General features: G+C 48.9%; 2 protein-coding genes across 2 annotated transcripts in view; one reads left to right on the top strand and one right to left on the bottom strand.

Annotated features, from left to right (window-relative positions):
• Positions 1-1,112: 1,112 nt before the first annotated feature.
• UCK2 (uridine-cytidine kinase 2) overlaps positions 1,113-15,979 on the top strand; it is a 59,311-nt gene continuing 44,444 nt past the window's right edge. Inside the window, exon 1 of the mRNA XM_080909415.1 lies at positions 1,113-1,411. Coding sequence (XP_080765541.1) covers positions 1,313-1,411 — 99 coding nt within the window. The 5' untranslated portion in view covers positions 1,113-1,312. The remainder of the gene's footprint in view (positions 1,412-15,979) is intronic.
• LOC308414212 (small ribosomal subunit protein uS5-like) lies at positions 11,549-12,482 on the bottom strand. The gene has a single exon (XM_080909409.1). The coding sequence runs from the start codon at positions 12,469-12,471 to the stop codon at positions 11,590-11,592; it is 882 nt and encodes a 293-aa protein (XP_080765535.1). The 5' UTR covers positions 12,472-12,482; the 3' UTR covers positions 11,549-11,589.

Raw genomic sequence — 15,979 nt, forward strand, 5'->3', positions numbered from 1 at the left:
TGCTGAGTCACCTCTTCAGCCTCTTCAGCCCCTCTTAGGGCCCCATCCGTTCTCTGATAAGGTTTCAGAGTTCAGAGAAGCAGAGATTCTAGTCCTGCCTTTCAGGTGTGCCCAGCAAAACTGCCCTTTCTGGTTCCTCTAAGAGTCTTTTCAAGCCCCAGTACTCTACAGTGATATTCAGATATTGTTCTAAAAACGTTGCCTATGAAAATTCATTTGGCCCTACAAAAACCCTAGCACGTATCACTTTTATTTCCATTTAATAGGCGGGAACACTGAGGCACTTGCTTATGGATCTTGATGTAAATGAAGGCATCTGGCTCCCGCGGTGAAGACTGTTTTAGTCTCTGTTTGCTACGGTCTTTCTAACCAAGTGACAAATTGCCCGCCTCTAATAAACTAGGTCAGTTAAAGTCATCATTGAATCGAAATGGCATTGTTATGTCTCTATTGTCATTAACCCTAGCTTCACGGGGATGTCAGTACTGCGGGTCTAGGATGCCCTGGTGTGGAAGGACATTGTGTTTCAGGGAGGGGTAGCAGTCCTCGAGTCACCCTTCTTTTAGGGAGTCACATGAGGACAGACCTGCTAAGGAAAATGGCACTTGGGGGTTTCCAAGACAGGAAGTCTCTAAAGTCGAGCAGCTGACACACTATTTCGGCACACGGGATGGGAAGAGAATCTCTGAAAACACAATTTTCAGTGGGGATAAAGGGTCCAGACATTAATTCTCCATCTCCATCTTCGCAGCCTTTTCCAGTTTTGCGTCTCAAACCTGGGGGCATTTCCTCCATTCTCTGATCTGGTTGGCAGGCTCTCCTCGCTTTTGATCTCTTTTGAAATAGGACGCAGAGTGGTACATTAAAACGCTGACCTAGCCGGTTTCTCCACCCCCCCCCCCGCCCCTTCCCCCCCTCCGTCCCAGAAAGGGTTAATCCGGCGGGTGGGGAGGGGAGTGGCGCTCACACCTTTCCCAGAGACCTCGGGCGGCGGCGGGGCCCGGGCGGGGCGGAGGCTGGGGCCAGACTCCTAGCGAATAGCAGCGCGCAGCCCGCCCGGATTGGAGCAGCTTCATCACGCTGACCTCTGCCTGGGATGTAAACCCCGCGGGCAGCCACGGGCGCAGGAGAGCTCTCGGCACCTCCGAGAAAGCCACCCCGGCCTCCCCCGCGCCCGGGCTCCAGCCGCGGCCGGCCCAGCCTCCACCTCAGCAGCGACCAGCGGCGCCTACGGGGAGCTGAGCGAGCCTGGTCGCGGGCGGGGAGCGTGCGTCGGTTCGCACAGGCTGCGAGAGGAGGGGCGGCGCGAGTCATGGCCGGGGACAGCGAGCAGACCCTGCAGAACCACCAGCAGCCCAACGGCGGCGAGCCCTTCCTGATCGGCGTGAGCGGGGGCACGGCCAGCGGGAAGGTACGAGTCCGCGCGCCCTGCCCGCAGGGAGGTCGGCGCATGTGGCCGGCGCCCGCGGGCCGTGTCAGTTGCCGCCTGCCACCGCGTGGCCCGCGCGATCTCCGCTCCGGGCCGCCGCGCTCCGGCGCCGCCAGACCCCGCACAGGCTCGGGGCGCGGCGTTGGGGAAAAGCTGGGGATCGGGGTGACGAGTGTCCTGGGTGCGGGTTCCCCCTGCAAGCCCCCCTCCCCCCGGCAGGGATGGGTGCGCTCCTTCGCCAGTTCCCGGCGGCGGCTGGGACTGGTGGTCAGGGTCTTGTGGGGGAGGGGCGGAAAGCGGATGCTTATTGTTTTGCAAGTCGGGTGTAGGGAACGGGCTTTTCGGGGCTTCCCTCGGAGCCCCGGTGCGCTCCTCCGCCCAGCCTGACCCTGGCCCACCGCCCAAGCCCGTGGGCTGCTAGGGTGGCCGGGATGCGTGAGGTGGCGCGCCGGCTGCCGGGAGCCCACCTGGGGGTTGCAGTGTTCTCCGGGAGAGCCGGAGCTCGGTGGGCGCAGTCAAGGATGGGATGACAGCAGGGGCTGCTGTCTTTTATGGTCAGAAGAGAAAACGGCATCAGTTTCAGTGAGAAAGTTGTACCGGCTCCATGCTCTTTGATGTCCGGGTCGCTTGCTCCTTGGATCCCAGAAAGGGGCTACCCAGTGTGACTTTCCGAGGAGCCTCTTTCCTTAGTATTTTCTTCTCCTAGGCAGCGAGGGGCGTCTTGGCTTAACCTCGGGTCTTTGCGGCAGGTGGAGAAGGGTGGAGTCCTCCCAGATGGTTCTTCTTTTTCTACCCCTCTCTCCCTTTTAAGATATGGCTGCTTGTTCGTCTACGGTTTTACAGCCGCCAAGTTCAGTGGGCTCCTTGAGGGGCGCCCGAGGGATCTGGTGCCGCGTGCGACCGCTGGTGAGGCGGGATGGTGAGTCCCAAGGCTGGGCAGCGTGGAGCAGGAAGGTTGGGTGGCGCCATGAGACGCGCGCCACGCGCCACGAGGTTTGAGCTTCCAGCCCATTTCTCCTTGGCCCCTCCTCCATTTTGATTTTACGTATTTTCCCTCCAGGTCTGGAGTACTTTAGCCCAGCAGCCTAGACTCAGTGTTGTGTGCTGCAGACTCCAGTATTGATGAAGTTCGCCTGTATTTTAGCCCCCATGGTTAGGATTCTGCAATGCTGTTTAGGTCTCGGAACTTAGGTTTTTGTTTTTGTTTTCTCTTTGCCTTTTAATGTGGTAAGCTTAAAAATATGGTCTTCACTAGTGCGTCTAGGAATGCCATTCCTATTAGGGCCCCTTATCAGCTTTTTTTGGAATCACTTCTGCGGCATTGTTCATTTTCCAATATTCCTGCTGTAATTCCTTTCTAATTCATGGCTGTATTCCCAGAGTAAAGTTGGGGTAACATTAGCCTCAAGTCCAGTCTTAGTGAGGAAGAGACTTGAAACTTGCAGGTGAGTGGAACATTTAGAAACAAAATGACCTTGGTAATCACCTAAATAATTTAGTGGCCAGAGGCTGAAAACGGCACACTGAAAAGGCTAAAACATCCTGTTATCTTATTCAACTGTATTCAAAGGTGATATTAAGCATGGGTGTCTCAGATGGATGGAATGGCTGTCCCAGCCAGTTAGCCACCGTGGGAGTGGCCAGGTTTCTGCTGACCTGCTTCTTGTCCAGAAGGAAGAAGAGGGAACCCCCAAGGAAGGAAGGGCCTCATACAGTTTTCAAAATGTACATTTGGGGCATATGATGGCTTGTTAAAGAATTGTGTGTGTGTGTGTGTGTGTGTGTGTGTGTTTATTTTAAGACAAGTCTCCTGGCTGGCTTGGGAAGTCATTAAGTAGACAGACTAGGTTGACCCCACTCCTGGAGATTCCCCTGCCTTTTTAGTCCTGGGCTTAAAGCTGTGTGGGCTACCATATCAGCCTGTGTGCATTTATTTTTTTAAAAATGTCCAGCTACATGTGGTACCAGGTAGAGTGTGAGGCCACCCTGGGCAACAAAACCGTCGTCTCAGACAGTTACAAGAGCGTTGGACTTGTAAAAATTTCATACTGTAGTCAGTTTGTAATCACATCACAGTTTTTTTTATTCTAGACCATGTTTTTCTATGAAAGAACTGAAAGTTTCTTTTTTTTTCCCTTTTGTTTTCCAAGTCAGCAGGAACAAACTGGATCTCCTTTGGGAAACCTGGTGCTGTGGGGGCGGGAAGCATGGCAGGTTGATAGCTTACATTCTGGATAAGGTATTTGAAAAGGGACAGAGGCTTTAGGAAAAGTGGCAGGTCTCTAGGAGACTCCAGAGCCTATAGTCTAATCACCATTTTAAGATTGATGCTTTTGGGTGGGGTGGTGTAACCTTGGAGCTTGCACAAGCATTGTCTTCTGAGTAGGAGAGAGAAAAGAGGCTGAGCTGATAACGTATGCAGATGGTGTCGTCTGTGGCAGCATTAGATGCCCAGTCTCTGCTGCGGGCTTCTCTCTGTCACACTGTACAGGGACTACTGTAATGGAGATAGCTAGGAGGGAATATGGGGACTCCATATTGGGACACCTAGAGCAGATGGAGGGATTCCACAGCCCTGGGCCATAAAGCCGATAAACTTCTCCCTTTCTAGCCTCCTGAACCACTCATTGGAGATATAAGAGGTGTCTTCCTGTGGGATTCTTCTTGTCTCAATGTTGTGGCTCTTGTTTATAAGTATTTTATCTCAAGACTAGATTATTTTGGTTGTGAGAGGCAAAAAAAGGTAACTGCACTTTCTTAATCCCAATACTCAGGCAGAGGCAGGCAGATCTGTGAGTTCAAGGCCAGCCTGGTCTACAGAGCAAGTTCCAGGACAGCCAGGATAACAAAACCAAAAATACAGATTACAGCTCCAATGATCATGTTTTTTATTTCATTTTTTGAGACCGTGTCTTGCTCTATAGTTGAGGCTGGCATTGAGTTTATTGTAGACTAAGCTGATGATCTTCTTGCCTCTGCCTTCCAAGCGCTAGGATCATAGAAAGTACTGATCCTTTGCTCTGTTCTAGATTAAGAGAAACTAGAAATTTAAACTTTCCTCGGCAGACAAAGCAAATCATTGTTAGATCATTTTAAAGTTTTCTATTGGTAGTGGCCCGGTGCTGAGGAGCTGGAGACACGATTCAGCAGTTGAGAGCACTGACTCTTGCAAAGAACTGGGGTTTGATCTCTAGCACCCCATTTCTAGGGGGGGGGTCTATCAACTTCTGACCCCATACAAACACCAGACACACATGCGGTACACACATACATACATGCAAAAGATCCAGACATTTCCATTAAGCTGGATGTGGTATTAAACACAGGTCAGCCAGGGATACATAGATCCTGTCTCAAGAAAAAAAATTAAAATTAAAAAATTAAAATGCCCCAGGGAATGTAACTCCATGATTGAACTTTAGTGAAGTATACATAAAGCCTCTGAGGTTTTCTCTCTTAAATCTCAAAGATATGAAGCCACTCTATGTGGTGGGTTAGAAAGCTTTTCTGGCCTAATATCAAAAGCCAGATTTTATTTCCTCCTAAACAATAGGTGCAGGATGATAGCAAGAAATAGCTCTGGAAAGGAGGCAGAAACAGGACCGGTGAGGACCCAGCAGCCTACCCTGCGGTCTGTATGTGGGTAACTTTCAGTATGGTTCCCTCCCTCCCTCTTGCCCTTGACCAGTTAAAGCAGCCTTTGGATCTGCTCCTTACTACACCACCTCAGGTGTGGTAGCTCTTGCTGCCTCTCCCCTCCACACACCTTGTCTCTCCATGGTCCAGAAGACAGACAGGTCAGAGACTAGAGTGGCAGTCCCCTGGGGGGGTCCTCAGCTGTGGGCCTGGGCTGAGGACTACAGCTCATTTTGTACCTGTCTTTAACTAAACTGCTTTCCGATGCCGTTTTCATGTCGCTGTCTACAGTGGCTTTTGGTGCAACGCTGTGAGCTCTTCCAGGAGGGAACTTGCTACCCCATTCCTTCATCAGAACCTGTCTGCTTCTATCAGACCTATTGCATCCTGCCCTGTGCCATGCTTGGCTCTAAATTGCTCCTTCCTTCCGAGTCTAGTTTCCATAGGAAATACTGAAATGCTATCGGTTTTGAGGTATGTGGAGAGGGACAAGATAGTTTTTGTTTTTCAGGACAAGGTTAATCTGTGTATCTTTGCTCTGTAGACCACATTGGCCTTGAACTCAAGATCTGTCTGCCTTGCCTCCCTGAGTACTGGGATTAAAGACTGAATCTAAACTGAAGGATGCTGAGAGCCGGTTTCCCCTGAGTGCTTATCAACATCCTATTCAGCTTTCGTGAGGCTTTATCATGAAAGAATCGGATTATTTGACTTTATAGGTGTTTAGGCAGGTGCCTTTCTAGAAGACAGTGGGCCCTTTGACTTAGGGACTGAAGTGGGACTGTGGCCCAACTTTTCTGACTCTGCCTCATTTGGGCTTTTCTGTAAGCAGTGACCTCCCCTTGGAAGTATTTTTAGGGAGGCTGGCCTGTGAGCAATACAGGACAAGTGGTCCCCACTGAGGTGTGGGCTGATACGTCAGCCCAGCTTGACTGTGAGTCAGCACCTGCTTTTGGACTCCCTCAGAATGCTGTGGGGCCTTGTCATCTTGGCGTCCCCTGCCCTATCCCCAGGACCTCAGCTGCTCCCCTTCTGTCTGGATGGCTCATCTCATACTTTTTCAATGAGGTGCTTCCAGGACCCCAAGGTGTGGGCTTTGTTCTTCCAGCTACGGTTTCTTTGAGTAGGCGCTGTGTATTCTTTGCCCCCCAAATTCGTGCCTAGGTCTTGAGGGGTAATACTCTGTCCCCTGGGGCCCACGTTCCTTTCCAGTCACTATACTAGGTGTGCTGTGAAGCGGCTGCAAGCCCCCAGCTGCAGCCCTTCCCTGAGGCCTTCCTTTATTGTTAGGAATAAAAGTCTTTAAAGTATCCTTTCCGGTGCTTACCCCCTGTGGTCCTCTCACGCCGTCTTAGTGAATTGGGTGGGTAGTCTATGGCTTACTGTAAATTTTTTTTGGTAGAATCTTGCTTTATACTTTAAAACAAAAGTGTTGCGTGTCGGTAGCCTGCACGTGTTCAGACCTGGTGGAAGGAGACAACTGCCTCCCGAGCTCCTCAGCCTCCAGCTTTTATTAGCTTCTGTGATGCAGACAGCTTGAATTTGGGAATGCCAATGAAAATGTGCTGTAGGACTTTTTGTTGGTGGGTTCTGTGATGGTGACCTTGAAACTTCAAGGTCTTTTAGGGTGTCTTCATTCATTCATTTATTTATTTGTTCATTTATTTGGCTTTTTGTAACAGGGTTTGTCTTTTAATAGCCCTGGCTGTCCTAGAACTCGCTCTATGGATCAGGCTGGCTGAGGAACTCAGAGATCCACATCCTGTGTGCTGGGATCAAAGGTGTATGTCACCATGTCCAGCCCTCAGAATTTCTTTTTTTTTCCTGCATGAGTGTATATGAGTGTGTCTGACCCTGGTGGAGTTAGAGTTGTGGAGTGCTGGTGTTCCTAACCCCTGAGCCATCTTGTCACTTAAACATGTTTGAGGGGTACTTACAGTGTATTTTGCTTTTCTTGCCCTTTACATCATTTTTGTCAGCTCCATCATTAGGTCACTTAATTTAACATATATTCGAGGCATATGTAAATTATAACCATGTTTTGGTGAAATACTAGGAATTATTAAAGAATTGGTAAAACATTTAAAAACCTTTCTTTTTTGATGACTGTTCCTCCTATTGCCTATAGGCATGGCACTAGGATTTTAGGTCATCATAAATTAAAATTGATTTTTTTTCACTCAGAGAATATCAAGATATTGGGATTATCTATGTATTCTCTGAAATTTGCGGGGTCAAACAATTACAAAAAAAAAACAAAAAACAAAAAAAAAAAAATCAAAACCAACCAAACAAAAACCAAAACAGAACAAAGCAAAAAACCTTTCTTTAGTGGTAGAGAGCGTTTTGGTTCTTACTAAAATATTTGTGGTTGATATATGTCTCTGGCACCGTGAGATGGTTCAGTGGGTCAAACTTGACAACCACCTGAGTTTGGGCTCTAGAGCCCACAGGGTGGAAGAGAACCAACCGACTACTGAAAGGTCTCATCTTCTGACCTTCTCATGTATGATGTAGTACATGTGTGCCTACATACCTTGTGTACACACACACACACACACACACACACACACACATCCTTTCTAAACTGAGCAAGTTATTTTATTCTAAGTTACTTTGTATATGTGTGCAGAGGTAGAGGACTACACACTTGGGAGTTGGTTCATACCTTCCACCAACTGTGATCTTGGGATTGAACTTAAGTCCCGAGGCCTTCCAGTAAGGGTCTGTACCTGCTGAGCCTTCTCCCTGGCTGTGATGTATGCTCATGTGTGGCAGATGATGGCCTTAATCTTGTGACCTTCCCTCAACCTCCCCAGTGCTGGCCTTACAGGCGTGTGCCACCGCATTCTGCTAAATATGGTGTGGGGACTGAACTCAGGGCTTGGCGTGTACTAAGGAAGCACTGCATCCTCTGTCCAAATAATGTTTGATATTCTGATTCGTGGGTGACTTGATGGCCTTAGTTTACAAGTTAAGGGTGTGGATCTATTTAGTCTTTTGAACGTTGATTTAATGGCTGCCATGTTAACTTTTGAAAAGTCCAAGCAAAAGAAAGCCTTTCTTTTGGGAGTTGGGGGCTTCTAGATAGGGTCTCTCTGTGTAGCCCTGGCTATCCCGGAACTTGCTCTGTAGACCAGACTGGCTTGGAACTCAGAGATCTGCCTGCCTGCCTGTCTCCGGAATGTTGGGATTAAAGGCATGCACCACCATTCCCAGCCAAAAGAAAACTTTTAAAAATATATTTATTACTATTGTTCATGAGTTCAGGAGGGTTTGTGCCGTGTCAGAAGTGCTTTATTCAACAGTGGGGCCTGGTGTTGAGTCTGGGCCTTTGCAGCAAGTGTTTTCACTGTAGTAGCTAAGGCCAAACTATCTCTGGTGCTTGGAGTGTGTGTTACCAGGCCTGGATTGATTTGAAAAATTTTGAACAGTGGTAGAGGGTGATTGGTTAGTAGTCCTCAAATCAGTTCATGTTGTTACAAAAAATTCATCAACGATGCTTATTTTTTAGCAGTTTCTTTTTTCTCTTTTTATTTATTTAGGTCAGACTATTTAAGCTTGTATTTTGGTCATTTTTAATTGTGTGTATATGTATGTATGTATGTATGTATGTATGTATCTATGTATGTGTGTTTGTGTGTGTGTGTGTGTGCATGTGTGCATGTGCGCATGTGTGTATGTGTATGTGTAGGTGCTCCAAGAGGCTAGAGGTGTGAAACTCCTGCAGCTAGAGTTACGGGCAGTTGGGAGTTGTTTGATATGGGTGCCAGGAATTTTGCACTCTGGTCCTCTGGAAGAGCAGTTATATGCACTTAATTGATGAACCATCTCTCCAGCCCCCTGGTTAGAGGGTCTTTATTTAAATCTTTGTAATTTTTAAAAGACTGTGGGCCTTTTAAAGTTGTTCTGTGTTTTATATTGTAATATCAACATGACACATTATTGGACCCAGGACTTCAGGCTTGGTGGGAAAATCGCCCCTACCCACTGAGCCATTTGTACTCACAGTCTTGAACTGGTCCTTAATTTTATTTTCATGTTTTATGTTTGCAAGTGTTATTTTTTTAAATGCTTAAGCAACAACAAACATATATATTAGATCTTTATTTCATATTGTAACTTTTAATTTCTTTCAGACTATATTTTGTTGTTGCCTCCTTTTTTTCTTTTTTTTTTTTTGAGACGGTCTCTGTGTTGCCACTGTGTGACCGATCTGAAACTCCCTACAAGAGCACCGTGGTCTGTTTGTGTCTGCTTCCTGAGCACTGTGATTAGAGGTTTTTATTTCTTTAAAAAAGGTTTTATTACATTTTTATTTAGTGTGTGTGGATATCTGTGTCACTGTGTTGAGTGTGCATAGGTCAGAAGGAAACTTGTGAGTTAGGTTTTCTACCACGTTATCCTGAGGGAATTAGGTTATACTTGCTTGGTTGGAACTTTCACCCACTGAACCATACTGCTGGCTCCTTCTCTGTGTTCTGAGAGGATATTATGTACCTCAGGCCAACCTTGACCTCAGCTTGCAGGCAGTAAGGTTGCTCTTCATGCCCTGTGTTCCTGCCTCTAACTTCCCAAGTACCAGGATTTCGAGATGTGCCACAGTGCCCAGCTGTGCGTTTAGAAGAGAAAACTAGAAAACCCTGGGCAGGGAAAGGCGCCCGTTAGCTTCTGTAGCTATTTCTTGCCATTCCTTTGGGTGGATTCAAGCGGGAAAGGCAGGCCTCGGTTGTGTAAAGTGAGAGGAACTGGTAGGTGGCTAGATAGGGATTAATGGCCAGGCAGGCCACTGAAGAAGGTACCCTTCCCTCCTGATCTGCTGAGGGTCTCCCCCTGGTTTCTGTGCTTACACTAGAAAGGAAAACAGCTTCCCCTCCGAATGAGATACTTTTGGCCTTGGGTGGAGGCATTCTGATCTGGTCCAGAGATTAAAACATCACTGTTGTCTCTTTAAGAGTTGGCTCTGTCCATCACCTTGTCTCCCAGGACAGACATCCTGTTCACTTGAAGGCACTGCTAATGCCACGGGAGGGCTGCTCCTTAATGAGATGATGCATTGCTTATCCTTCCCAGAAACCCTCATACTCCTTGAACTCACGTCAGAGTGGGAGGGGCTGCCTTTGCCTGCAACCCTAGTACTTGTTCGTGGAGACTGGCAGATGCTGGGCACTTGGCTTGTTAGCCAAGTAGAAAGACAGGTTCTGTGGGAGAAAACGGGAGGAGTGATGGTGGAGGACACTCTTCATTGACTGCTGGCTTCCACAGATCCATGCATACATGTGCACACCTATACACACCCCCCAACACAATTGTTTTGTTTTTGAGACAGCCTTTTTCTATAGTCCTGGCTGACCTTGAACTCAGATCCTCCTGCCTCTGACTCCAATGAATGAAATGCTGCCATTTTCATCCAGCCTCACAAAGGGCCTCAAGGGCTGTAAATGGCTCCTCTGTGCTGATTGTTTCTCCAGGATATATTCTCCTTAGCCAGGAGGAGATAACTTATCTCAGTTCTAATTGACTGAGCTGTTAGTTGACTCTTTATGGCCGCTCTCACTTCCTTGAGTCCTTGAGTGTTTGCTCTAGGCTTTCACTACCGCTCAAAAGCAAAAGCGAGGTAGACAGACGTGTCATTTGCTGGGTGAGCGGCTAAACAGTGCATTGTTTCTTTGCCCAGTTGAGTCCCCAAATACTGTTTGAGCATTTCAACCTGCTTGTCTTGATGGCTGCTGGGTGATGTGGGTAGTGCTGTTCATACTTGAAGGGGGCATGGGGGTGGCGTGAGAGGTCCCTTCACCTGGTGCTGCTGATGTAGTCACGTAGCTTTGTGTAAGTGCGCTTGCTTGATGGCTGGATGCCGTCTAATGTTCCATTCAGGAAGATGATAAACTCAGCTGAGGAGAGACTTGAGCATCTCTTGGCTTTATTTTGTTTAGGTGAATGTTTATTGATAGGGACTGCATCTTCAGCCTACGAGGTAGGTCTGCCTTGCTTGGAGAAAACTCACCTGCTTTGGTCAGAGACCCTCAACAGGACTTTTTTTCTCACAGGTATTGGAGTTGGGCACTAACAATTCATAGTAGGAAAACTGGTAGACAGTCCACCCCCCAAGTCTTTGTGTGTGTGTGTGTGTGTGTGTGTGTGTGTGTATGAGCACAAAGAGGGTGTCAGATTGCCTGGAGCTATGTAGCTGAGACTGACTCCCAGGCCATTTGCAATAAGCATTCTTAACCATTGAGCCATCCAGCCCCACTGTCCCAAATCTAATGGAATGAAAACATTATACATGTTTCACAGTTTCTACAGGCTTTGTGCTCCGTTCATCAAAAAGGGACATTTTAAGTAGCAGTGTTTAGTAGGATCTTATAGAAGTTTATAATACATATAATTATGTATCATTATGATACATATAAATATGGTAATCATCCAAAGGAGACCGTACAAAACGACACGCAGCTTTTTTTTTTTTTTTTTTTTTTTTTTTAACAGACTTGGTTCATTTATTTTGTCTTTTATAAAAATCCTTATGTGGTAGCCACAGCTGGAGCCTGGGTCCTCTGAACAGAGACTCTAGTGTGGGTTTTCACAAGATGATCAGTGAATTCCTGATAAGGAGACTTGGTGAACACAGTTTCTTTCCAGAGGTCAGGGGTCAAGTAGCTGTACGTTTTTGAGATGGCATCAAAGGTGGCCTTGGCAAAGTTGCTCAGGGTGGCAGTGCAGCCTCTGGCTGAAGTGTAGCAGTCATCTATACCGGCCATCATCAGAAGCTTCTTGGGTACAGGAGCAGAGACAATGCCAGTGCCTCTGGGGGCAGGAATGAGACGCACCAGCACAGAGCCACACCGGCCTGTCACCTTGCATGGGACAGTGTGGGGCTTGCCAATCTTGTTCCCCCAGTAGCCTCTCCTCACAGGGACGATGGAAAGCTTGGCCAGGATAATGGCCCCTCGAATGGCAGTGGCAACCTCCTTGGAGCACTTAACACCAAGACCAACGTGACCATTGTAGTCCCCAATAGCGACGAAAGCCTTGAACCTGGTCCGCTGGCCAGCCCGGGTCTGCTTCTGCACTGGCATGATTTTCAGAACCTCATCCTTTAGAGATGCACCCAGGAAAAAGTCGATAATCTCAGACTCCTTAATGGGCAGGGAGAACAGGTAGATCTCCTCCAAAGATTTGATCTTCATGTCCTTAACCAGGCGGCCCAGCTTGGTGACGGGGATCCACTCCTTGTCTTCAGCTTTACCTCCACGAGCCCCGCGGCCTCGACCACGGCCTCGGCCTCGACCACGACCGCGGCCCCTAAGACCGCTGCCGAATCCTCCGCGGAAGCCGCCGCGGCCTCCTAAGCCTGGGCCCCCGGGTCCTCCGGGCCCTCCCGCTGCACCGGCGTCATCCGCCATTTGGTGTTTTCCCGAAGAAGAAGAAGAGCGACACACAGCTTTATGAAGTGTGTTTTTAAAGTCTCTGATCTAGTGAAGGCATGCCTGATTTCCCAGCAACACACTAAACTTAGAAGATAAAATGTTATCAGTTTCATCCTGCCATAATAGCACACCTTTAATCCCATCATTAAGGCAGAAAGAAGCAGGCAAATCGCTGTGAGTTTGGGCCAGCCTGGTCTACCTAGTGAGTTCTGGGACACTCGGGGCTACATAATAGATAGATCCAGTCTCAGTAACCCTTCTCCCCAACCAAACACACTTGTGATAGTGTTGGTAATTCAGAGTTCTGACTGGGACTCAGAACTCTTGGAACTGGGCGCTGCATGTGGTCTGCAGTGCGTGTGGGGCTCACTGGGCCACTTCTGCTAGGTGTGCTGGGAGCAGCATCACACAGAAGCAGTGTGACCATTCTGTCTCAGGAGAGAGCCCATGCGTTGGTCGACCGAGGTAGTCCCATTTTGAAGACTGGCTCTGGAGCCTTGCCATTTCTCTCACGACTTATTGATCTCTGGAGGTCAGACGCTGTGCTCTGATTTGCCACCCGCTGCATCCCCCTACTACAGCTTTTGTGGGGAAAGCAAACATTTGAGAGCAGAAGAATATGGGGCAATGCACCCTGTTTGAATGAGAAAGGCATGAACCTGGTTGGGGGGGGGGAAGGAAGGAAGCCACAGGACCTCCCCTGTCTGCCGTCCCCAGACACCCTGCAGTTGAGTTGACCTTTTGCTTCTTGGATGAATGCAGGGAAGCTTGTGTTTCACCCACGAGGACTCCACCAGGCCTTCCAGGGGATTGTGTTCACTGGGGCAGCGTGAGATTTGAAGTCTTTCGTTGTAATAGAATGGGAGCTTTTACGTCCGTCACTGTGTCCAGTTAGGACGGAGACCCCGTGGGCTTGTTGCAAAAATGCTTCCAGGAGTTGGGGACAGGGAACATAGGCCTTGTACTCTGTCAGGCTCTGTTCCTGACCTGCCTTGGCCCGTTTTTAATCTGTTTCTTTTGACCCTATCTGTGAAAGGGAGATAAGGTCCAGCTTGTTAGGAAGCAGCCCCAGTGTATACACAGTGTCTGAACCAGGAACAATTGCCTTCCTGTTACACCTGTATCCACATTCTATAGTGTGTGTAAGGAAAGATGACGGGGCACGAATGAAAGGAAAAGTCACAGGGCACCAATGTTGTGAAAGGATAACGATCCGAGTCACGGCACCAATGTTAGGGGAAGGATGAAGAGAGTGGGGGGCATATGGCCCATGGAGGTGCGGCGAGGCCTGAGGGCAAGGGAGATGCCTCTGAGGGGTCCATGTTGGGAATCCCTTCCCTGAGGGACCAGCCACACAACAGTATAGTACGGAATAGAGTTTATTCAGGTCATGGGAGAGTTAAGAGGGTGGTAGAGGCAGAGAGAGAGAAGTAGAGGAGTAGAGGCCGGCCATGAGCACGTGGGAGAGAGGGGGGAAGGGAAGGGAAGAGGGAGGCTGCAAGAGCACAAGGGCAGGAGAGGCCAAGAGAGAGAGGAGGAGTCAAGCAGCTCCTTTTATAGTGTCAGGTCACTGGGGCGGAGCATACCTGGCCACTGCTGGGTAATTGAGGGGTGGGGTATACCTGGCTGTTGCTAGGTAACTGAGGGGTGGGGTTTACAGAATCCCAACAGTGTGTGCTGCCAGAAAGGCATCTTTGATTAGTCTGTTGTTAAAAATATTCCCAATATTTATTTGTTTAATTGGGGAATACTTTTTTTTTTCCTTCCCAAGACAGGGTTTTTTTTGTCTAACCCTGGCTCAATCCTCCTGCCTCTGCCTTTGGAGTGCTGGGATTACAGATAGACATGTGCCATCACTGGCAGGCTTAATTGGGGTATGCTTTGGGATATATAGCAAGACCCTGATACATCTAACAAAAACCGCAATGAACCCCTGAACCTTCCTCTACTTCTTACTCCTGAAGGAAGAGGGTGCTTTCTTCTTCCTCAGCCAGATGCGATTTGAATGTTGACTGTGTGAAGGGGGTCTCTGCAGTGTGGGGGTTTGGCAGTGCCTGAGAGAAAGCCCCGAGCATAGGGTTCATCCCTCCATGCCTGTTAATCTAACTCATCTAACTCATCCCTGTTAATTTGGCACCTGGGCCACTCAGTAGGTGCTTAGTGAAACTGGACCCCTTAAGTAGTTTCCTGGAGCGCGGGTCTTGTGTCAAGGTTGACCTTAACTGTGATTTTGAGGTTTGAGAATGTTGGGGTGCAGGTTCATCATGCCTGGTGGGGAAGCTTTTTCTTGCCGGATTTGCATGTGTGTGTGTGTGTGTGTGTGTGTGTGTGTATATATCCCCCCCCCCCCCCCCCCGTCTCTGGGTCCTGTGAAGCCTTTGGTTCCTAAGCTCACCTTTCTGCATTTACGTGACTGATGTTTCCTCTAGGGATGTGTCTCTACTGCAGTGGCTCTTAACCTTCCTAGGGCTGTAAGCCTTTAATATAGTTGCAGTAGTGTTGGGGTGACTCCTAACCATAACATTTTTGTTGCTGCTGTTATGAGTTGTAGTGTAAATATCCGATACACAGGATATCTGATAGGCAACTCCTGTGAAATAGTCACCCTCCCTTCCCTAAGGGGGTCTCGAGACCCACAGATTGAGAACCGCTGGTCTGCCCGCCCCCTCGCCCGCCCCCCGCCCGTGCCCCCCCCCCCCCAGGCTGCTGCTGGCTTCCTGCCTCTCATTGTTCTCTCAGTCGATTCGTGTGTTCTTTCTTCCTGGGCATGGGTCCTGAAGCTCCTTGGCTCACTGCTTGCCTTCTTTCTGGAGTCTGTTCTCATTTGAAAGCGATTGTCATCACTTGTCCCAAGCCCCTTCCCTTGTCCTCAGCCTTCACCTTGCATTTTGCATTTCTACTCAGTGTGAGACCGGGACTCCCCCTAATCCCTGCCCCCAATCCTTACCACCTACCACCTTCCCTCCAGCCGCTCAGGAGGGACACCTTGATGTCACCTGTCAGTCTGCAGAACTCCACGACCTTCATTTCCATCTAGGCCACCCACCCGATCAGTTCCACTTGTGAATCTCTTGGAATCTTACCCAAGCTCCATCATTTCCAGACAGCATGACTCTCCGGTGGCTGGTTTCCCAGCCAGCCGCCTGGACCACCTCCAGAACATTCTCCACATTGCTGCCGGAGTGATGTTTAAACAAATACAGCTCTGATCCTGTCACTCCTGGGGCATTCTTCGTGGTTCTGTTTCCGCTCTTGCCCTTGGCATTTCCTCCCACTAAGCTGTAATCGGTCTCCTGTGCACGCACCACACCTGTCCTCTCCCGCCCTAAGTGCTAACCACTTCCAGGGTCCAGAGCTCAGCACCTCACCTGTTAGTCCAGAGCTGCCTCTGCTCAGCATTCTGACGTCTTGCCCATCTGGGCACTTCATCTCTTAGAGCCTCTTAATCTAGCCTCTTCCCCCGTGCGTGTCTGCCATGCCACTT

Source organism: Micromys minutus (genome assembly GCF_963924665.1).
Source record: "Micromys minutus genome assembly, chromosome: 1".
Lineage (NCBI taxonomy): Eukaryota > Metazoa > Chordata > Mammalia > Rodentia > Muridae > Micromys > Micromys minutus.

Excerpts from the sequence above, each read along its gene's own strand:
- LOC308414212 (XM_080909409.1), bottom strand. The coding sequence starts at position 12,471 with ATGGCGGATGACGCCGGTGCAGCGGGAGGGCCCGGAGGACCCGGGGGC.